General features: G+C 43.4%; 1 protein-coding gene across 1 annotated transcript in view; it reads right to left on the bottom strand.

Moving 5' to 3' along the window:
• PLCXD2 (phosphatidylinositol specific phospholipase C X domain containing 2) overlaps positions 1-14,715 on the bottom strand; it is a 48,213-nt gene extending 33,498 nt beyond the window's left edge. The window contains exon 1 of the mRNA XM_032406516.1: positions 14,372-14,715. Coding sequence (XP_032262407.1) covers positions 14,372-14,534 — 163 coding nt within the window. The 5' untranslated portion in view covers positions 14,535-14,715. The remainder of the gene's footprint in view (positions 1-14,371) is intronic.
• Between the last annotated feature and the right edge of the window lie 10,010 nt (positions 14,716-24,725).

The raw sequence follows: 24,725 nt of genomic DNA, 5'->3' as shown, positions 1-24,725 counted from the left end.
AGTAGCTCACTTCTTGTTTAGCGTCTACATGACAGCTCCCTTCACTCCAAAGGCTGGTGTTTGATTGCTTTGTCTGACATTTTTATGAAATTTATTGGGGGGGCTTTGAAAAAAACACCGTCATAGCCACCTTGCTCAGTTGAAATTTCTCACAGGGCAGGGTTATTTTAAGATTCATTTGACAAACTGCAGAATGGTTGAGATCCAGGGAAGCTCCTCACTCAGCTAGGTCCCTTCAGGAACAAGGATTTTTTTTTCCTCTTTCCTGTAAATGAAGGATGAAGCCAGGTACTCCGACAGAGGAAAGGGAAAGAGGAGGAGGGGAAAGCCAAGAAGTAACAGTCTAAATTACACGAAATGATACGTTTAAAGGGAATTTGTACATTACACACAGCAGGGAAAGTGAACGAAAACACACCCCATTCTGAACGATGAGCGTCCTAACAAGCTTACACACCTGCTGAAAGCCTCGGCTGATCTTTTGGTATTAAGGTAGAAAGATCTTTTCTCGGCTGGATCCTCGCTGGGCGATTACTACACAGACCACTTAAACCACTGGGCTGCTTCTGTTCTGAGTCAATAAAAAGCCTCCTACATGTTTGGTCTTAAAAAAAAAAATGTGACTTGTTCAGCTGGAACAGGTTACCGGGCAGTGTTTCAAACACAACCATCCTCATGGGTACTCAGGCATTACAGTTCTGGCATGGAAGCAAATGCCTCAGATGAAAAGAAAAGTACTCTTTATTACAACCAACAAAAGGAACTGAAGCACAGCCCAACACTGGCCAATTTCCAACTCTACAGATATCTTTTATTCAAGTGCACTTAAATGAATTTGGCAAGATCAGTTTTTACAATCTAGTATTGTTACCAGGATTTTTGTTGCAATTTGCTTAACTTCTCTGTACTTCAGTTTCTTCATCTGTAAAATGGAGGTTATAGTACTTCTATCATTGGATTGCAAAGCTTGACCAGGCAGGTTTACGTAAATCAAGTAGAGCAGTATCAGCCACCTAGTAAATGCTTTATTAAGTGTTATATAAGTAAGCTCTTCTTTATTATTATATTTTATTTTTATTTTATAAAGCCTTGGGGCACCTTAAGAGAACTTTGCAATGCAATTATAAGATTTTGTCTTACCTTAGGCATCGTTACTTTCTCTATGTCCTACTTTCTCCTTAAATTAACTAGAAATATCTGCTCTTTATGCTTAAGTTCTCTGTAGATATTTCGGGATTCCACATTTCTCTCTCTGGCTCCCTCCTTCTGTTGCACAAGGTTCTTATTCTGAACCAGACGCTGACTATATAGAGGTGAGCAGACACTGCTGCGTGGTCGGAAGACAGGTGAACAGTCCCAATGGCACACACTATGTCCCATGAGGGAGGCATGCACAGACGTGGTACTGAGCTGTTTCTCGCAGGATGAGTTGTCTTGGGCCAAGTGAAGTGGGGACTGTTGGGAGGGAGGCTGTGACAGCAGAGGAAAGAGCATGTGCAAAGACTGGAGTCGTAAAGAGAGACAGCGGATTTTCTTTCAGGGTTTGGCTCCCTCCAGTCTACAAGATAAAGCGGGAAGTGCTCCGCACCACATTGAAAACCTCTCTCATCTGCCCTCCGTCCATCTGCCCAGTCCTTTTCCACTGCTTTCTCCTGTCACCTGTACAGGGAGCCATGAGGGCCCTTGCTTTCCCATCTCCGATTTCATCCATTTGGTTCCCTGTGTCTGAAATGCCCCTCCTCCCCATATCAAAATCCTATCCCTCCCCATATCAAAATCCTATCCATCCTCAGACCAGCTCCCAGGTGTCTTCCAGGGCAGCTGTTCCTTAACCCCCATCTGCAAGTAAGTGCTTCCTTTCCCAGGTCCCAAGCACAGTCTGCTTGTTTCTTTACTGTGGCATTCACCACCTTCTGCTTTTATTTGCTTTATTTGAACCTCAGTATCTCTCCTACAAGATTACAAACTATATCTCGTTAAATTTTTAAAGATTTCCTATAGTATCTAATATGGTGCTAGATATATATTTGGCCATCAAAAAGGACTGTTAATAACCATAGCTACATATCGAAAATTTATGCTTGTTTTGTGCTAAGCAATATTCTAAGCACAATGCATGTTTTATCTTATACAATTCTTAAACAACTTTGTTGTGTAGTAAAGAATTTAACCTTGCCCAAGGAGAGGTTAACCTCGACCAACCAGAGGGCTGGTCTTTTTCCTTGGCCCTGGGAGGTAATCTCTCAAACCCTTGCAATAGCTTGCCTGATAAGAGTATCTTTGTTCACCTGGGGACTTTGGGGCCACATCAGAACATCTAAGGATGAGATTTATGGTGATGGCTTTGAGTCATGTGGATAGACACCTGACCTTGGAGGGGCTGGGTACTGAGGTCAGCCATGTGGAGCCTCAGTGAGGACTCTGGATACCAAGGCTCAGATGCACTTCCCTGGTTAGCAGTATTTTGTGTGTACTGCCGCCCCTCAATACCGGGAGACTAGCACCGTCTACAAGCCCGGGAGACAGGACAGCTGCAAGCTTCACGTTTGGAACTCTCCTGGACTCCGCCTTGTGTACCTCTTCACTTGGCCAGTTTTAACCTGTAGTCTTTAGCCGTAATAAAAAGGAACTGTGAGTACAACAGCTTTCAGTGAGTTCTGTCACTCCTTCCAGCAAATTATCTAGCAAAACTAAGGCTGATCTTGAGGACCCCAAAACTGGCAGTTGGTGTCAAGAGTAAGGGCAAATATATAGACCGTGTTTCCTCTAACCTTGTGCTCGTGAAGCAGGTGCTGTCATTATTTCCACTTTACAGAGCAGAAAACTAAGGGACAGAGAGGTTAAACTGTTTATTCAACGTCACGTGATGAGTAATTAGGATCTGATCCTTGGTATGCTAAAACAGAACCCGTACTCTGAACTACTTCTCTATACTGTTTCTCCTGTGTATAAAACATTAAAAATCGAGATACGGTTGAGTTATTTGGTTCAACGAAGAGGAATATGTCAGGAAACATACAGGACAAAAATAAGCCAGAAAGGATGATGAAAGGAGCAGCTATAATAAAACATCACATCGAACAATTTAAAAGGATAAGTCCTAAAGAGTAGATTTCCTGCAACTCATTCCTGTGTAAATTATTTTCTAATAACATCTCCTTGGGGTCTCCCATTTCACACACCTGAATTAGGTCCTTGGGAAAAATGCAGCATTTGTAGGGAATGTGACTCCATGCTGACAAATGCAGAAAAGGCTGAGGCATCTTTAGGATCTACAGAATCTAGCCAACACGAGTCCCAGGCTCGAGATCTGGGGACCATTTAGCAGATTCCCAAACCAAAGAATAACGTCTTTAAACCCTGTCAGTCCAAAGGGATAAACTTCATCTATCCGACTGGATTATTTTCCATAGGGCGTGTGGGAGAGTATTAATAACAACGGTCAAACTGCCCACAAAATCTGAGAGGGCCACGTGGTCCATTTAATTTTTAATCAAGTGCCTACTGAATTTGGAATTACTCACAATGCAACAAAGCCACTGGGTGAGGCAGAACACTGGAAAGCAGAGGATGCTGATCAACTTATCTTTATGGGCTGAGAAGCCAAGAGGTATCCCACTGTCTGAGGACTGACATTAGCCTGGGAAGCCAGAGAGCTACTCCTGGTCTACTCCCCAACTGGCTGGATGAGCTAGACAGCTGGAGTAAATCCGAGCTTTTCATGGTGCTTTTCAGACCCGGAATGTTGTCAGATGAGGTATTTATATGTAAAACAAACACAAGCAGAGCTTCTCTGGTTCAAGGTCTGCCCCAACAGTCCCCACTTCTGGCCATGAGGAGGAGTCCTGAGGGGCACCAAGCCTCACCCAGGCTCTTGCAGGGCACCATGAGAATTCCACTGCCCCAGATATTCTCTGAATTGGCCCCAACATCCTAGGATTTATGTGAGTCAGAGGGGTTTCAATTCCATGTCTGGGAGGCATTTTAAAGCCCTCTACAGATGGATGGGCATCTATTTTCTTTTGAAAGACTTTCTCTTTCTCAAATGTCCAGGAGACTCTGATCCCCATCCCAAAGTAAGAGACTGTATAGGTAATTCATTAATAAGAAATTCTTTCTCTGTTTTGCTCATTATCACTCTGCTTTGTCTCTGAACAGATGGCATCATTTTTGGTAAAGTAACACCTCACAAAGGGCACTTGGTCATCCCCTGATAAGCTTTCTCAGTTCCAAAATAATCACATTCTCTTTAGCAACTTTTCAGTTTTTAACACAAAAATAAGAATAATACAAAGGTTTAGGGGAAAACAGGAAAATGTTTAGGGTAAGAAGAAAAACTTATATTACATTAAATATTCTACTACAAAATTCTCCTGCTTTTATTTAGCCTTTTGGTGTACCCCAGGATGTGAGTACATGAAATACATGGTATTTGATGGCGTGGTAACGTTACTAAATGTTTCCATTTCACAGCTGGTTTGTGCTATAGTGCACAGAGCTAACCTCAACTCCCACCCCCAAGCTGCCAATATAGTTGAAGAAATCATTAAACAAGACATGAAAGAATTCATGCAGAACAAGCCTACACTAGATGAGCTTCTGAGGGTCACTTATCTGGGACTAGAAGTTTTGGGCAGAGTTCCTGAACAAAGTAAAAGTTTAACTGAAATCTAAAAAATATATATATAAAAAGAATAAAGACACTGATTCCAAACTCAAATCTTCTTATATTGGATATAATAGTAGCTGTGGGTGAGGGTCCGGGGTTGGGCAAATTGTGAAAAGTAAGACTGAGCTCTGAAATGATTTCCACTGAGCGCTGTCTAGGCCCTTCTCCCAATTCTGATAAGTCCCACAGGTCCCTCAAACTCGCCGTGCCCCAAACTCAGCACATCTGCTTCCCTCTGCCACCCCTAACCTGCTTCTTCTCCTGTATCCCTATTTTCACCCTCAAGTCCTGTCGATACTTCCTCCAATACATCTCCTGTGTCTTCCCTTTTCCTTTGTCCACACTGTCACTCTCCTTCTCAGGTCAGCATCTCCTCCCACTGGGATGGCCTCATCAACAACCTAACTGCTCCAGTTGGCTCCAGTACTCCCAATTCCAATATACTTCGTGGACTGCAGCCAGAGCGGTGTTTCCAAAACACAGGGCTGACCTTGTCATTCACCTGCTTAACGTCCTTCCCACCACCATTGAGGTAAAGCTAAATGACTTTAACATGGCTTGTTAGACCTCCCTGTACCTTGCCCCTCCCCTCCCGAAAACCTACAGTACAACTACCGTGAACGATTTTGGTTTGTTAAGTGGGCCATTTTCTCTCTTCTCTTTCTTTTTCTCTCCACATTTTTTCCTCTCCTAGAACACTCTCATCCTCAGGGCTAATTCCTATGCATCCTTCCCAGCGCAGTCTATTCATCACTTCCTCCAGGAGGCTTCCCTGGACTCCCAAGTCTTGTTAAAGATGCCCATGCCATATACTTCTTCCAGTAGTAACTTCTGCCTTCCCAATCATTCTAATAGTATATTGTGTTATAACTACTTGTTTCGTTTTGTTTTTAAAGAGCAGTTACTCATCACATACAATATAACTACTTGATTAAATGTCCATTTCTCTGGAGAGCCTGGGTGGCTCAGGTCATGATCTTGAAGCCCTGGGATCGGCCCCATATTGGGCTCCCTGCTCAGTGGGGAGTCTGCTTGTCCCTCTGCCCCTCCCCCCACTTGTGCTCACATGCTCTCTCGCTCTCAAATAAATAAATAAAATCTTAAGGAAAAAAGTCCATTTCTCCAACTAGATTGTAAGCTCTTTGAAGGCAGGAACTGTGTGTAATGATCATCACTGTGTCTAGGAGAGGGCCTGGCATATGAGAGGAAATCAATACATAGGTATTAAACAGAAATGAAAGAAAGAGTAAGTTTCTCATATTACCCCTCAGCATTCCTAATAACTGATGTGCCATTTTGTTTCTCTTCACCCTTATGTAGTTATTTGGGGGCTTTTCACCCATTGCTGACCAAGTCTTTCAATGGCTGCTGTTTGCCCTGGGATAATGTTTAAAGTTTAATCTTAGCATGGCACGTAAGACTCCTTAGCCTACTTTGCCAGTCTCATCTCTGTTTAAATGAAATCTATGTTCTGACCATACCAGACTGGTTGGCTTTTCTCAAGGTCACCCTAATCTCTCACTCTTCGCTCCTCCTGGGTATCTCTGCATTGTGATAACCTTCCCTCTACCTTTAACACCTATTTACTATTTGCTCTTTATGATTCAACCCAAGGCTCCTCTTGAAAGCTCAATCTACCAGGCTTCCCGCCTCCTCCCAGTAATGGAATTGGGAATTGGCTTTCTGAGTGTTACAGTATCCTATGCATTCTTCTCCACAGTGTTTGAATTTTAGCTTCTCTTTTAAGACCATAACTTCATGAAGAGCAGGGAGAAGACTCTTCTCTCCATGCTCACCTCATCTAACACAGTACCTGGCACAAAAGTGCTCAACAAACATCCTTTGAATACCCAACTTTCCTTTAAATGAATACATTTTTTAAATCTAGGCAGTGAAAACCAAAAGAAGCAAAAGGGTAAAGAGCTTTGAAGATCCATATGGGCACCTCTTGCCACGACAGTGACCTGAACTCAAAGTTCAGGAAGGAGGGATGCTGTCTTCACCTTTATCTCTGACACTTTTTCACCTGGTTTCAATTATACTTTATAAGAATATTGCTGTCAGCATAGAAGCCTTCAAATCATACATGTTCATAAAATATTCATCTCAGTCGGACAGTGTCTAGGAATCGTTCAGTCCCCGCATTACGCAGACTGCTGCGCACTCCGCCACATTAGCAGGACAGGGTACAGATGCTTCCGGTTCTTCCTTTGATACCGTCAGGTCTCGACAGAGGGAAAAAATAGCAACAGAATATTCTCTGGAAAGAAAAGAACCTTACAGCGAACAGTTCTAGAATAATTGGAAATTAAAAAAACAAAAACCAAAAAAACCCCACCTGTTATCCTCCTAGAAAATTCCAGCGGCTTCGTAGACTGTGAATCCAAGGTAGACCGCGGACACTTCATAGCACCACCTACACATCCCCCTGGAGCAATGCCGGCCTCTGTGGCCAAAGCCACGTTACCTTGGAGCTACTAGAGACCTACTAATGTAACCCTCCCAGGGACTGTTTGATCCTTATGGGCGCTCAGCAATACAATCCGAATTCCCGGAGCTGTGAGAAGTAAAGGGCCCTGGCTCCACCAGGCGTGTAACTACTCAAACCAGCGCCGTCACAGTGCTCCTCTACCTCAATTTGGTTCTTGATGGGTGTTCAAATCCTTTCACACACACAAACACACCCACCTACTACAATGTCTATAAATAATCCCTTCTCTGCAGGCCAGGTTTGAAACTCTGATTAGGGTTACTCAGCATTTGTGAAGAGGTTCAAGCTTTTCGCAAAGGCAAAGCATTTCTCTAACAGTTACTTCTAGCTGCCTGTACTTGGAAGCTCTTAGGGGCTGGGTGGGGGAGACTGGAGCCAACCTGTCCCCTGGCGGGGTACGGGTGGGGGTGAGGGGGTAATCAGCTCAAATCATGGGATAGAAGCCGACTGTCAGCTTCAGAAGCACATCTGAAACAGCAGTGTGCAGGGGAAGGCGGCAGGCTCCTAGGATTTGAGATGTCCGTAGGCATGTTTTGCAAGATCTTTATCAAGGGAAAACAGCAACAGGCATGAAAATTTAGGCTCTCCTGAGGCCACAGCTCAGTGTGTGTGTTGGGTGATGGGTAGCATGTGTGTGTTAGTGTGTGTGTAGGGGGTGATGTGTATGTTTGGAGGGATTGTGAGGCTATTCCAATGGCTGGGGAAAGAGTTATAAAGTATGTATAAAGATCTATTCAAAGGAAAGCATTTCCTAACATCCCTACTCTTGAGCTGTGAACGCAAGGACTGGGTTAGGAGGGCAAATGGTGGGGAAATGAGGAGAGGAGGGGCAAAGTTAACAGTATGGCCCTGTCACAGAGAGTCGCATTTTCCCCAAAGGCTTTGGATGGCTGAAGATGACAAAGTTTGACAGCTGAATTTGGGATGGGGGACAGAGTAAGTAGCTAAAGAGGTTCTTCTGGCTCTCTTGATCAGCTGCCCTCATACTGCCCTTAAGTCTCCCTTGGTACTCACATCCTGGGCAACCCTCCATGTATCCTTCCCTTAACTCTAAGCCCCCTTGAGGGGATGACCATTCAGGTTATCCTGATCTGATCAGACAGAGAACACTGAGCCACAAGGCTTAATTGGAAGGTCAGCTCCTTAACTAGACTGTGCCTTACCTGAAGGGATGGACTGATCTTACACTTCTTTTTGGTTGTCCATTCCAGGTGCAGGTTTTTAATAAATCCATCATAATTAATTTTTAATGACACATCATTTTGTGACAGAAACTGTTCTAAGCATGCTATGTGAATTAATTTATTTGTCACACTAACGAAATGATGTAGTGCCATTATTATCTCTGTTTTACAGAGAAGGGCACTGTAGCACAGAGAGTAAGAAACCTGCCCAAGGTCACAGAGTCATCAGGAACAGAGTTGAAGTTCAAATCCAGACAGAGCGGCACTAGCGTTAACGCTCTAAACCAATCCATGATTCGTTCTGCCTCTGGAAGATATGAGTGATTCCTGAATTCCTTGCGGCTTTTGTGTGACTGGGGGGCACTGGTAGGGAAATCTAAGGAAGTGATGAGCTTCCTTAGAAGAAAGACCTACTAATAAGAACACCAAAGTCAGAGGCTCTTTTTATTCCTCACCATGACCACCCAGAGAGAAAAAAATAAAAAACAAAAACGTATTCCCACTTAAGGGTCCATTTTGGTTCCATAAGATTGTTTTTCTTGACTGGGTCAGCCCTGGTAGACTCAGCCTTGTCCTTGGTTTTCCACAGCCTCAAATCCTGTAGGGGGATGGGTTTCTTTCTAGGGCCAACTCATGGCTCATGCTATCCTCAAAGTGGAGCCAACCTAGAATTCTTGTTCCACAATGTATGTTATGCCCCTTTGGGTCCCCAAATCTCTTTTGGATGCATCAGACCTAATCCAACTTCCAAAAGCATAATTTGAGTAATGATCTCTTCGTCCTGCCCCTGTAATAATCTGGTCGTCTGCATGACACACATGTGGGAAGTGAGAAGAGCTAGAGAACTCACCAAGTGGTCAAAGGCGGAACTGCGTGGGACAGGGATAGAATTCCGAAAGGTAAAAAAGAAGGGGATGATCCTCAGGAAGATGAGAACAGAGAAGGGTCTGGGAATTGGAGAGCAGTGAGGAGCATCTGGGCGAGGGTTGACACTGGAAAGGGAGAGGCCAGGTCAGTGGAAGGAAGGTGAAGAGGGGAACAAGAAATGAGAGCAGGCTGGGGCTGAGGCCAGGCAGGAAACATGAGAAGCTCACATTTGACAAGGGAAGAGAGAAGGCAGAAAGGATGCAGGGTGAAAGAATTGTTCCTAGGACACAAGTTACACCAGAATTCCGCTTCTGACTCTCCTGACCATTTTGCTCTGCCTCAGAATTTTCACTTCCAATGGGGCTCAGTGATGACCCTTATCTAAAGCTACGGGAATACTATGCAGAAGGAACAAGAGATGGCTGCAAAATGTGGCTTCAGACGGCTTTTTCGCCAGGTAAACCTAATCAATCCATTCAGTTTAGCTCTGACCACAATCAAACACGATGGTGGCTGCAAGCGAACCACTCTCCAGCATCCTTACTCTCCGGGTCCCTTGCATTCAATCATCCACTTGTCACCAATGACCAAGCTGCTACCCTGTACTAGGACCTAGGATTATAAAGAGAAATAAGACATACTCTCTGCATGCAAATTGTTCATAGATGATATGGATGACAGACAGCCAAAAATAACAATGTGTTCAGAAGTGCTATGATAAAGGTATTAACAAAGCATTACTGAGAGGCAGGAGAGAAAGTCCTCCAACCATTTCCCATCTACCCTCATCCCTGAGCTTAACTGGTTTATTTCATCAGGAAAGTCTCCTTCCAACCCAGACCACCTGCCTAGTCACATCCCTTGAAATTTTGACCATTCTTCAAATCTTGAGTCAAATGCCATGTTTGTTCAACAAAGTAGTTCCTAATCTGAGAAGGAGGAACTAACGGGAATTAATCTTTCTAGTCTCTGTGCTTCCATCACACCTTTATATCTCTGTTTTAATATTTACCCCAATTATTTTGAACTATATATGGTAATTTGTGTATATAAAACTAAATTGAAAGCTCCTTTATACTAAGGTTGATGCCTGATTCATCCTTGGGTCTCCCCCAGGCCTGAGCATGGACGTTTCTTAAAATGTACTCAGGGTCAGTTTATTTAGACTAATTATTCTACAGTTCCTTTTAGGATGCTAAAGTGAGAGGACCCTGCTTCATCCTGGCAGTTGTGAGTACTTGTTTGCACATGCCAAAAATAATTTCTGTTCTAAAGGGGCATAAAAGAAAGAGCTTTTAGACCTAAAATGACTCATTCTTCTATCTCTTTTCACGTTTGGACAAAGAATGGGCATTTATAAAAAAAGCCTCCAATTAATCAAAGAATTTTTAATTTAGAAAAGACTCTGTATTTCATTTAATCCAACATCTTAATTACAAATGAGGAAACTAAGTCCTGAGAAATTCAGATGCTTCTTCAGTATCACACAGCCAGAATCAACAATATCAACTTTCTTAAGTTCAAGGCTCTCTCCAACAGACTAAACAGTTTACCTTCAATAAAAAGGGAAAAAGCATGGTTTAAAAAAAATCTAAAAAAAAAAAAAAGACAAGAAAAGAAATACACTAAACTATAGAAAAAGAATTCATTGAAAACTATACACGTTATAGAAAACATTTTTTCTATCAGTCCATTTGTCCATAAAGAATATCATGCTTTCACTAACGTCAGTGAAAATGTTTGTAGAGTTTAAAGCTTTAATTTAAAAATCTGACTTTTGCAATTTCCAGATCCTTTACCCTTGGGGTCTCCAATCATTCTAAACGGTTGGCAATGAGATTTGTTCTGAGGTTCTTCTCCAGGATATTTCAATATGTTTGGGCGATACCGGTCATTAACAGGTGTTCTTAACAGTTGTACAAGTAAAATAATACATCAAGGCTTTGTTGAGAGGTACACATTCACACCTGTTCTCTCCCATCATGACTTAGGCAAATGCAGCAGATGCACTCAAATTTGACGTAGTTTACTCCATCCCAGTTCTACTATTCTTGCCAGAACCCCTGCTTTTTCTCTGACCTTTCCCAGGTCAATGCCGCCCCATCCTCATCCTGACAGATCTGACACAATCTTACAGACACCCTACATCATCGGCTGGCACACAGGAGCACATACATGGCATAAACATCACACAAAATGGATCTAAACAATAAATCTGAATTTAAGGGCACCTGGGTGGCTCAGTTGGTTAAGCGACTGCCTTCGGCTCAGGTCATGATCCTGGAGTCCCGGGATCGAGTCCCGCATCGGGCTCCCTGCTCGGCAGGGAGTCTGCTTCTCCCTCTGACCCTCCCCCCTCTCATGTGCTCTCTCTCTCTCAAATAAATAAATAAAATCTTTAAAAAAAAAAAAAAAAATCTGAATTTAAAACTTCCTGCGTTCCAATTATAAACAGGGATATGTGTATATATACATACACACACACACATACACATATATATCACATATATACATATATAATTGTAAACATGTAAATATATATATTACTCAGATATATAATATGTACACATATGTCTGTCTATTTATCTATCTCTTCACAGTGATACATAATCACTCAGATAAAGACCACCTACTCTTAAAAATTATTTCATTTACCGCAGAGGACAGACTGTAAAAACTGCTTTTTAGTTAGAGACTACCACCCCCTCCCCCAGTACACACACACACACACACACACACACACACACACACACACAGCTGCTCTGCACTCCCCAAGGCCCCCTGAGGGGCACAGGGATAGTGCATGGGCTTTAGAGCCAGCTAGATAGGGGCTTAAATGTTAGTTCTGTTATTTACTATTTGTGTGATCTTAAAAAAATTACTCAACCTCTCTGGACAATAATTTTCTTATTTCCAAAATGAGGATGTTAGTAGCTACCTTGGAGGTGTAGAGATTTGAGGTAGTGTTTGCCAGTGGGTACTGAGGTTAGCACTTAGTAAATAAGAACTATTATGCTGAAGGTGATCACGAAGGGGAAGAGGTGGAGGGGAAATGGGGGAGGAAGATGATGGAGATTCCACGTCCTGAATGCCTTCTGTATTTCAGAATTTCTCCGCAAGGCTTGGCAGAACTTGAGTGCTAGCCATTAGCTAGGGAATATTAAGCTTGAGGGAGGGGAAAGGAAACTGGGCGGGGGGGGGGGGGGGGGGGTTTGGGGGGGGGCCATAAATGGCTAGCACTTACATGTGATTTTCCTGTGTTGAACTCATATATACATACGCTCATGCCCCTTCCACAGCTGGGAAAAGGACATTCACAGAAGTGAATTCAGCATGTTGAGGAGTCAAGGTCATTTTTTCTTTTTCTTTCTTCCTTCCTTCCTTTTTTTTTGTTTTCTGCATAGAAGGACCCACTTCACAAAGCAGGGTGAACAAATTCCTATGTCCTCCATGGTGCCTAATCATAGCATTTCCAGTCACAGCAGCAGGCTCTGGCTGTTTGCCCCCTTCCCCTGGCAATTCTAGTAATTGTGAGATACCCTATAGATTGCAAAACAAATGCCCAGCTCCTTTCTGGAGTCACGGTGTCAGAGCACCCAGCCAAGCCACTGGCGGAGCTGGGGCTGTGGTGTGATCTGTCCGTCCAAAGTACAACAGGAAGGAGGAAGCCCCAACCTACCCCGGCCATGCCCTGAATGACAAAGTCACTTAGGGCCTGCCTAAGATGCCATGCTGTTTGCAAACACACACTACCTGCCATACCACCTGACCAAACAATTCCACCGGAAAGCCTGAAGACAAATGACTAATGTTAAAAGAAGCCTGTGCATCATTTCAGTGATGACTCCACAGGCGTCAATTAAACATGGAAAAGACCTGTTCTGAAGCATGACCGTCTGGCATTTCCCAAGGAACTATAGTCAATGGCTGATAAAACACAAGTGATCGTAACTATCAAGAGATTTAGCAGCCCTCTCCTTGCTCAAAAGTAGCAAGAGCCCAGGAAGACAATGCACCTGGACGACCTCCAAAAGAAGAGGCGAGGAAGGAAAAGCCTGCATCTGAAGCCAGCTCTGCTCTTCCTCATGCATAGAAAGCAAAGATCTGGGTTGCATGAGGTCATGCAAAAAAATCAGACTGCTCCCAGGGATGCTTGCGAGTTTGTCTGGTAGTCTAGGGGCGAAGAGCAATTGTTCTATCTCCAGTTGAGAGAAAACATTGGCAGTCGTCCATCCCCTGCTCCTAGGGGTGCTTTTCAAGTACAGGCATCTGGGACTTTGCCCAGCACAGGAGACCAAGTGATCTTGGATCACTGTAGTCCAAATGTCTCTCCCTAGAAACCATGCTTTAACCAGCTTTTGAGCGGAAGGAAGAGGACACATTTAACAAATTTAATGAGAGTGATACCAAGGCATAAAATGCCCAGGAGAGAAACCATGGCTGGAGCAGAAGTGCTTTTCAACGCTTCGGTTCTAGAGCAGTCAGGCAGACACCTGTGTATATATAGACAAATCTTCAAACACCACCTCATCACACCTAATGACTGCCTGTGACCTCTGATGAGCATTTGCATTCTCTATTTCTGGCTTTTCCAACAGCAAAAATATGTGTCTTTATACTCAGTCCTGGTTCTGAACCTGTTCTCTAATGCTTATCTTTGTTTGTTTGTTTGTTTGTTTGTTTGTTTTTCCTATATGCAAGGTCAGGTGAGTGAGAAAGAAAATACTTTTCAGTTTCAATTTTGACCCAGATCTAAAATTGTTAATGACTTTTTATTCATTACTCTTGATCTCTCCTTCTTTCTTTCAGCGATTCATGTACATGCACCCCTCACATGGCCTGGTTCCAACATTAAGACTGTAACATTCTGAGAATGAGGCTACCAAGTAAAAACAAAACAAAACAAAACAAAAAGACGCAAGCAAACAAAAAATGGTGCTTCCATGCTCCCGAGTCCCCTTTGCCAATGAGGCAGTGTACTTAAATCTGTTTACAGCAGCTGCTTCAGGGTTAAGTTTTTGGTTGGAAATAAAAAGGTTTAGTAAGGTCACTGACAATTATTTTCTCAGCACAACAGAAAAGCAACCCAATCCATTAATAATAACAACACTAAAATGGCAGAAGCAAACACAGTGGGAACAAGCAGGAATAGAAGAGTACCTGGGATTGCCAGATTGGAAAGGGGGACGTTGTGGAGGTGAGGGGGGAGCGAGGCCATCCAGTCGGCATTGCAGACCTCCGATGATGTCTTTGTCCTGCTGGGGTTGGGGGAGCAGATGGTCCCCATCCTGAGTTTCCTCCTCACCTTCCTAACTGCTAGCATTCCTCTTTGTCAGTCAACAAACTGCCCAGCCTGAGCCCGGTGCCACTCACTCAGTGATCATCACGGCCCGGACTCTAGACATTCCAGGGCCATCTTTGTCAAGCCAGTCTTGCCGAAAGACCTTTCTGCCTGGGAGACGGGGCAAATAGGTGGTTCCCTACCCCCCCCCCCCCCCCCCCCAGCACCCGCAGTCCCCACCCTCTCCGGCCCAGCCGCTCTTCCACTCCCTTAATCTGCTCAGACCCGGCTCCGTTAAACTTCTTAGGTTCCCCTCTGGAGCCGGGGTTAGGTAGGCCCCTAGAGATAAATCTTAGAGAAACTGAACGTCCGACGAGCCGCCACGCCCAGAGCCACTCACACGACAGGTGCCCACACGGCGTACGGACAAGCCGGTGGGTCTATACACACGTGAGCGCCCGGACGCAACATCACCGGCCAGATTTATGCCTCAAAGTGTGTCACTGGGCTGGCACAGAAGCTGGGCCTGCCTACTACTCCTCCCCCGGCTTCTCGGCGCACACTCCCCCTGCCCTGTGGCTTTCCGAAGGCGCTCAGAAGTGTAACCGGCGGCTCCCGGACTCCCGGCAGCCCCGCCCCGCACTGCCGGGCAGATTTGCCGGGCTACGCGGCCCGTGATTGGCCGCTGGCGGAGCGCGCTCCGATTGGCCTGCGCCCTCCCGGGCTGCCCCTCCGAGCGCTCCCACCCCTCGGCGGCCCAGTCCCTTCCCTCCGTTACTCCCGCCTGGGTGAAGGGGGACAGGCACCGCTACGGGGACCGCAGAGGGGGGGAGCTTGCCGGCGGGGGCCAGTCCTGGGACCTCAGACGGGTCCTTCCTCCGGCTTCCATCAGCACTCAGATGTTGAACACGGCCACAGATGTTTCTCTCCTTGCGTCTTTCCCCTACACACACACACACACACACACACACACACACACACACACACACACGACAATCACATAGAATGTATTACATTTTCAATAGACCACAGAGGCAGCAGAAATAGGGGGAGTAAGGAGGCCGAGGAAGGTGCAATATCTCATATTTGGATGACAACCTCAAGGATGGTTTGTTTCAACTGTTATATAATGAAGATTTACTTACACACCACTTAGCCCCATTTTACAGAGGGAATAATGATAACATGTTTGTATTACTTAGGTGTTTGGAACCTTCTTCCAAACTCTTTGTCCCCTTTGCTCTTCACAGGACCCCCACAGGGCAGGGCGAGTTTTTGTGGGTAGGATGCCCTTTTCACAGATGAAATGGAAGTCCTGGGGCATTCAGAGAGCAGTTGGCACTATTGGGAAATATCATTTTAAAAGAAAACCTCAAGTCCCAGGGCTTGTAGGCACACAAACTCATTCCCCTGCTTTCTGCAATATTCCCTACTCCTTCAAATGGTACTTTTTCATGGTGGTATACTATAAGGTCTCTAATGATATGAGAATTTTGCATATCAATAATCACAGAAACATCTTGGCCCAGAGGCAAAATAAGAAAAACACCCTGGGCTTTGATAGTGGGGCCCTGGAGGGCTTCAGGTCAGGCAGCTCCTGGGTGACTCAGGAGGGGCTTATTTGAAAAGCAAGCAGCAGGCTTTGCTAAGAGAAAACTGAATGCTGACATCTAATCACTGAATGGCCCACTTCAACTCCAAGGTAACTCCACAGCCCAATGCCTGCGCCTCAGCCACCTTTCAGTACACACAACTCCTGTTGCATCTTGCCCCCTTTTGGCTCTTGCTAAAATTTCTTCTTCCAGGCTATTCTTAACATTCATTTGAGTCTGCTTTTCAGCCCTTTGAGCTGCATAGTATTATGGGAAGGTTTTGTTTGTTTGTTTTTTGTTTTGTTTTGTTTTGTTTTCTAGAGGAGTATCCCTTGGTTAATAAAAAGGAAGTGTACACTATTTATCATGTATCTTCTGGTGTTTAAAGGACACTTCAATATAGTGCTCTTTTTTTCAAGTACACCACAGGATATTGAGAATATGTTGCATGTTTGAGTTCACATTTTTTATTCTTCATAGAAAAATCACTCTGTAAAGGAATATCCCAACATTTACTTTTGAAAAGTCACCTTTCTGGGCTTTCCTCGAGCTTAAAACCTTTTTTTTTTTTTGAATATTCCTAAACGCAAAACTTTATGTAAGTTGGCTAAGGCAAGCAAAATGTGTTCTTTAAGCTCTATTGTGGAATGTTAATTTCAATGCCTTTTTCCCCCTTGATTTCTTTAGCTCTTAATGGAAGGAGTGAGCATATTAAGAAAGCATTAAAGGGGGGCCTGGGTGGCGTGGTCAGTTAAGCATCCAACTCTTGGGGTCATGATCTCAAGGTCCTGAGATCGAGCCCCGCCTCAGCCCAGAGTCTGCTTAAGACTCTCTCTCCCTCTGCCCCGCCCCCTCCAGTAAATAAATCTTTTTAAAAAAGAAAGCATTAAACTTTAGATTTAGAGACATTACTGTGTGAGAACTCAGAAACAAGAGAAATGGAATCACTTAAGATTAGAGGTTTTGTATCTCCATGAAACTGGCAGCTTTTTTGATCACAACTACTTGACTTCGCCAGGAAAACAGTTCAAAAGAAGCCAACAATCTTCTTCATATATTCTTGAGTCATCCTGGAAGAAATCTTGGAGAGAAAATCACAGCATGTAGTATGGTTCTTGGCATATAGCAGGTGCTCAATAAATGTTTGTTAGAAGGAGACAGATGCTTGGTAAAACATGCTCTGTGTGGTTCTAGGGAGTGTCTTAGAGCACTGTTTTTCAAACATTAATGTGTAAATCCATCATATTCGGGTTGCATTGTTCTGAGATGGGCTCAGATTCTGCATTCCTAAATTTCTAGCTATGCTGGTTCAGACCACACTTGTAGGTAGCAGTGCTTTAGAAAACAGGCTAAAATCTCAGCTAAGAATCTGTAAGTATAAGAGAATAATCTTTCTCTCATATAATGTAATGGAAACTAAATTATCAGTGGGATTTTTATACTATGCCACAGATATTTAGGGAAAAATAATTTTAAAGTAAAGGTAATATTTAGGATTTGGTTAGGCAATATTTTCTCACATGCTGTATTATGAAAGTTACTAAAGGTTGGGGGCCTAAACTAACAGAAGGAGTGGGATAGTAATTACAATGGAATGGAGTGCTTATCATGGGCCAATCGTTCTGCTAGGTGCTAGGAATGGAGGAAAAGTTAAGTGAAAGTTGGCATTTGAGGAACCTCAGCTAGTATATAATTCAGGAGAAAAGAGAGTGAAATATGTGAATTACACATTGTGATGTGAAGTGGAACGAAGGGATAATAGAGACGTGTAGAGATGGACAAAGAGGTACACATTTTGATGGGGGTGGGGAGGGCCAAGGGACACATTATCAGAAGAGGCATTCAAGCCCAGACTGGAATTCTGAAAAATGTTTCTGCAAGGGGAAACTGGGCAGAGGGTTTTGGCATGAGAAAGGCATGTGCCGTGGAGAAAACATCAGCAGCAAAGCTGTGACTGTGAGTGGGAGATGGGAAACACAGAAAATCCACTAGTCTAGGCAGCACAAGGTGGGAAATGGGACTCATTCCTTCTCGTTGAACCCACATAAGAGCCCAGTGAGTTCGGTCCTATCACCATCCCCATTTTAGAAAGGACACTAAAGCTTAGAAATGACACAGTACTGCCTAAGATCTCATAGCTAGTTAGTGGCAAAGCTGTGACTCCAAGTCTCTTGATCATCACGCCAGTGGCTTCCCACTAGATGTTACCTGTTCGTATTGTAAACCTGGAAGAGGCTGTTTATGACCAAAGTATATTCAAGAGTTTGAACCTTTTTTTCACCGCTATAGACAGAACAGGCCATTACAGTTTTTTGAGAAGAGGAATAAAATAACTCATATTGTACTTTAGGAAGATAAGTCTGGCATAATGAAGAACGGCTGGAGAAATGTAGTCTTTCAAGGAAATCACTGAACTCAGTTATCTAAGCAAGAAAAAGGTAAAAGAACATGGGGAAGCTCTAGCACACAGAGACTAAATGCATGGACTTTCTTAATTATGGTGCTTGCCTCCCCCTCCCCGCTTCTCACCTCCAAGGACCTCGAATTCGAGGGCCCGAATGGACAGTCTGACTAGCTCTGAAATTATTATTTTTTTATCACTTGAAAGTCTCATTAAATTGTTCATCTATTTCTTGTTATATACAACCAAACCTGTTTGTAGGAGTATATCTACAAATCAGTTTTCTTTTCTGGAAATTTTTCTCTATTACTTGATCAAGGACCCCACTGAATTCCTGAGCAGGTGACTCCCTCTTTGGGAGTGCCTGGGAAGGTTCATGTTCTTTGGAATCGTGTCATAAATGACTAGTGAGGGTCCCAGAGCAACAAGCACCCCAAAGAGCTTGCTATTTGGGCATGTCTGATTGGTGGGGCAAGATGGCCTGGATTTTTACTTGATTGAAGACACCCTAAGAACCACGGGGGAAACACCCTGATTTAATGACACTGCGGCCCCCAAATCCAAGACCCTGTGCTGTCTTATCTCCCAGTTTGTGTGCTAAATGGGAAAGGAACAGATCTCTAAGAGAATCAGAATCCAGGCACTTGTTTGGTCCGGGGACATTGCCTAGAGGAGAATGAGGCAATAGGATGCTTTAAGTTCCACATTCACAATTTTCTTCTCCTGGCTGAGGGTGTGGGAGGGTGAAGGACTGAAATGAGGAGCCAGGTAAATACAAGATCCGAATGCAGGCTTTGTTTTGTGTCTCACATCAGCCGAGTTTATCCCTAGTCATTCCCGACCTTCTTTCCCCAATTGAAGCCAGAAAATTATGCGATAAGGATCCGAGTAGGATGGAGAAATGTCACCAACATGGGTGGTGCTGGGGACATGATGGCAGCAATTACTTCCAGGAAGAGTGACAGCATTGTAGGAACTCGAGACATTCAGGAGGCTGCAAGGAAAGGGAGGGAACCAAGCACACTGCCTTGTGACCAGGCTTGGAGGGCAGAATCCGGAGCTGGGGGTCCAGTTACTTGGTTGATTAGGGCTGGAGCCAGACATCATGTCATTGTGACCCACCCCCTGCTGACACTCAGGTGAGTGTCCTTGAACATAGCGGAAACAGGAAGTGGTGGTATGTGCTATCACCTCTTGCCCACCAGGTGTTTAGGGCCCCAAATGGGATTCTGGTAATGAGACAGAAATGAACGGCAGTAGCAGCGGCCAAAGGTTGTTTCTCCCAGGTTTAAAAGCTTGGTGTTCAGGAAGATCCTGAGAGCCTCTGCGTCTTTTCTATTTATTGGACATCCAGGGTTTTTTCGTTTACTTCAAAGAAAATTTCCTTTAACAACGACAACAGTGTCTCTACGATCATTTCCAGAGGAGCTAATAACAAGTGATGACTGTAAAATAAGTTTAATATCCATTTATTCCTTCTATCACACCACACTCCTTGCATCTTCCTCTGCTCCCCTTTCCACTCCTCCCTAGCCTCCAAAAAAGTCATTGAGAGAAAACAAAAGCTCTGAGGCCTTTTTTTCCAGCTAGTTAGCTCGTGGCAAAATGCCCGATTTAATATGTTATGGAGCCACCTTCTGGTAGTAAAGGCACACTTCACGCACAGTAAATTTCCTTTCAGTTTCAATTACCCTAAAAAAACCGTTCTCCCAGCACTGACACCGTAAGACCACTGGGCTGCTTATGCAAGAATACAGATTCCTTGGTCACACGCCAACCCTACCGAATTAAATCCCCTGGGGGTGACACCTTTTTATTCTGCCTTTTAAAAAGGTTCCCAGGGGGGTTTTAATGTCCCAAATGCTTTATTTATAGCAAGACTTTGAAATGTTGAACAATTTCTCTTTCAGAAAAAGTTAGAATAGAAAGAATGATCAAGTAAGCAACTCTTATCCATGTTGTGTGTAAATTTATGCAATTAGAGGAGAATATTTTGGCAGAAATGCTTGATCTCGGATTAACTGGCAGCAAAACCAACCGCTCTCCTTATTTGACCCACCCCAAGTTCCCCGGAATCAAGAATGACATCAGCTATGAGGAGAGTTTGTGTGTACTACTGTATATTAGTAAACACTTGACCTTCAGTCACAATTAGAATGACTTCTGTACATTCGTTATTCATTGAGCAAATTCGATCTTAAAAAGGAATGCATTCTTTTTAATGACCTGACTCTGCATGTGGGGTTGCAGACATCATTTGGAAATAGCACGATGACACATTATCTACGGAGTAAATATCAGAGTAATTGAGAGCAGATATTATCATTCTCTGCCAACCTTACTAAAATTACAAGTTTGAGAAATCAACTTCAACCAACAAAAATTGTTTGTTTTTTTTTTAAAAAAAAACAAGGTAATCAATTTTAGTGTAAATAAAAATAATGAGTCTTTAGTGTTTTTCCCTTATCAGTTCTCTCTGAATGGTAGGTCATAGTCAAAAGCTGTTAGTATATTTCTTGACTGTTTGATGATTTGGTTTCAAAGGATTCTGATCTGAAGTTTCTGCAGCTAACCCCCCAACTCAGCCACATGTCTTGCTTCATGGAGGAAGTTCATAGTTTGTCGTAACAATCTATCAGGGCCCACAGCTTCCGCTTCCTTTTAGTAGCAGAAGTAAAAAAAGTAAAGTTTATCCCACACATCTTTGCTTCAGCCAAGTATAAAAATGAATGTTCTAGGAGTCAGAGTTGGGCAACAGAATGAAATAGGGACAGATATGAGTCCCTGCAATTGGAAATATCCAAGCCGAGTTTGGCAATATTATGATAGAGGGGGTTGAAGCATTTGATAGAAGATTAGACTAGATGAGTTTTATGGTCTCTCGAACCATATTGTTTTTTCCCCCTCCTCTGGCTGTAGATACTTTTTACCTTTTCACAGTTGGGCCTTTCCTTCCTCTCCTCTCTATTATCTTTTCTTACTTAAATCTTCAACTTCTTTGGCTGGAACTGGGTCTAGTGGAACGTCTAACATATAAATATGGATCCGATATTTTAAAGTTTGCTGCTACCAGCAAAATCTTAACACTGTGCTTTTGGGAGGTTTTTTTGATTATTTGTTTTTTTTTAAAGATTTTATTTATTCATTTGAGACAGAGACAGAGAGAGCATGAGCAGAGGGAGAGGTAGAGGGAGAAACAGACTCCCTGCTGAGCCAGGAGCCCAATGCGGGACTCAATCCCAGGACCCTGAGATCATGACCTGAGCCAAAGGCAGACGCTTAACCATCTGAGCCACCCAGGCGCCCCTGCTTTTGGGAGTTTTCTAATAAAGCCTTTATATTGGTCACACACTCTCACCTGTGGGACAGCCCAAAATGTTCTCTGCCCCTTCCTCACATTCAGTACCCAGGATGAGATGCTCGGGCCTCAGGAAGTGAGCCTCAGGAAATACTTACTAAAAGTTCTCAGAATGAGGAGTAGGACTGGCCTGGGTGGGAGTCACCTCTCTGTGCTTCCAACACCCTCACAGTGGTAGGACTGGTGTGTGTGCAATCCTAGGGCAGAACTTCTCCAGCTTTCCTCCTGAGATGCCCCAAGCATGAAGAAGAATAAATACACACTTTCCAGAGCCCCATATGGCCAGCACTGATCATGGCATTTCTTTCTAGTGGCATGGTTTGTTTTTTTACAAATCATTCCAATTTTGTTATATATGTATATATAATTTGAATAAAGTTGAGTTCTAGATGTGCTATGTTTATCTCGTGGCTTTGCGTCCTCCCTGGCACACATCCATATCCCCGGGCATTCATGTTCCCTAATATGAAAGTCTCAGGTCTGAGAGAAATGCATCATGAATCCAATTATACAAGGTGAAACTCTCTTGGTTTAGTATCCAAACTGGTTCAGCAAAGTACAAGACTACAGGTGGTTTTGAGGCGAAAACTTGAAATAGTGCCCATTTTCCAAACCTTGAGAAACATGGGGCAACAGCTGGTCGTGAATCAGGGACATGGGCCAAATTTTTCTTGCCATGAGAGACACAACTACCTCCTTAAGGAGAGTAGAGAACCAAAGACTTCCCAACTAGGACTTAACTCTCTGCTCTTGACTTGATCAGGAAAAAAACTTCACCCATAGGACTCCTGTGGCTATTCTTTGACCCACTGAGATCTGTTCTTGCTCTCAAAGTTTCAGACCATCGTTCCTCACCAGGCTAACTGGGTTTCTTTTTTGTTTTCCAGGTTTACTGAGATATTACTGACACATAACATTGTATACATTTAAGGTGTATGATGTAATGATTTGTGAACACGTATGTACAGGGAAATGTTTACCACAATAAGGTTAGTTAACACACCCTTCACGTCACATAGCTACATTTTTGGTGAGAACATTTAAGATCTATTCTTTCCACAACTCATAAGTATACAATACAGTATTGTTAACTATAGTCACCATGCTATTTGCTAGGTCTCCAGAACTTATTTCTCTTACAACTGGAAGTTTGTACCCTTTGACCAACATCTCATTTCCCCTCACCACCACTTCCCGCCCCCTGACTGTGGTGTTTGCGTTTACTTATATTAGTCTTCACTGATTCCCAGGATCTGGCCTTTTCTTAGCACCCGTGGATACATGCCTGATTCTACCAATCTGAGTGAAACTTCAACACTGACCCAGAGGCAAGTTCAGTCTAAGGCATCTGCCAAACCACCTAGATTTAGGCCCTCGCCTGACTAACCTGCCACAATAAGATTTTGAAGAACACAGATGTCAAGGGGATGTATTCATTTATGACACAGAGTAAAACAAAACAAAACAAAACAAAACAAAAAAACCAAACAACTCTCAGCTCACCACAGTGAGTGAGAGACTGTTACCTGTCAGCTAAATTCTCTGTTCCACAAGCCATTTTTCTCTCTCTTATTCACTCATTGGCCGTCACCTGTCATTCACTCACACAATACTTGAGAGCTAACTTGTCCCAGGCCTCTCCCTCCCTCTGAGGGTGCTGAGATATACAAAGCTACCCAACACCCTTGAGGACATTCGAGTCCAACAGAGGAGTTCATGGCCCGCATTTCCTTAACTGCAAGTTTTCACTGAAACATTACACTAAAGCAAAAACAGCAAACTAAACAGTTTGGTCTCAGGAAAATAGAGAGTATCTTCAAATTAAGCATTTCTTGAACTAACACATATTGGTCAAGCTGTTTATATTGAAAATTTGGGGTGATGGACAAAGTACTCTAGGAGGGGAAGGGGAAGCGAGCCTTGGAGCCCCAGCACCTGCTTGGGAAAGGCCACATCGGCTACTGCCCTGCGTGCGGGATCTGGAGGTAGGGCCTGCTATAAATCATAAACTGTTTCCATAATGTCTAGTAGGGTGTCAACAAAAACCACTGCCCAAGGGTTTGAGGAGGAACTGAAGTCCCTCTCTGGGTGAAGTCTGGAGTGACACAACTTAGTCTCCTTTGATATGAAATGGTTTAATGGTGAGAGCAAAAGCTTGCCGTGGAGTTCTGGGAAAATCAAAGGGCTCTATTCATTTTCTTAAGAAAGAAAAATTGATTGAAGTTTTGGTGGATCCCAGCCAATACCTAAGGCAGAATAAGACCCAGAAATGAAACAAAAACAGCCAACTTGCATGATGAATCCTCATTTATTTTTCTCCTGAACTTTCAGATTAAGTAACTCCCAGCGAACAGTCAAACGAAACTCCCCGAAAGAACAGATCTTTGCCTCTTGTCATACCATCTGAGGGTTGCAGTGTTTGAAAAAAGAGGCTCGTTTGAAAAAAAATAGGCTGGTTTAGAGTCAAATTATGCATTATTTATTAGGATCTTAAGCACTTAAAAAATGTCCTATTTCAAACATTAAAAATGACTGCAAAAATAAAAACAGAAAAAAACCCCCACATATTCCTTTTACCTAGATTCATCTATTGCTAATATCTCTCTCTGTATGTATTAGTATTGTTTCTCTCTCTGTGTATAATATGTGTGTATTACATATACACTCACACACCCGTTTGAGAGTAAGTAATATACATTATGGCCATTTACCCCTAAATACTTCAACGTGTATTTCCCGAGAAAAGGAACATTCTTTTATATAGCCACAGTTGAGTTATCAATACTTTTCTCCAGTCTTCTGCCCATATTCCAATTTTATCAGCTGACCTGACAAATGTCAGATCTGATTTGTCAGATTTTTTGTGTAGCTTTTCTTCCCCT

This window comes from Phoca vitulina, unplaced genomic scaffold (genome assembly GCF_004348235.1).
Source record: "Phoca vitulina isolate PV1807 unplaced genomic scaffold, GSC_HSeal_1.0 scaffold8, whole genome shotgun sequence".
Lineage (NCBI taxonomy): Eukaryota > Metazoa > Chordata > Mammalia > Carnivora > Phocidae > Phoca > Phoca vitulina.
Note: the sequence above shows the minus strand (reverse complement) of the source record. Positions and strands in the feature narration are given on the sequence as shown.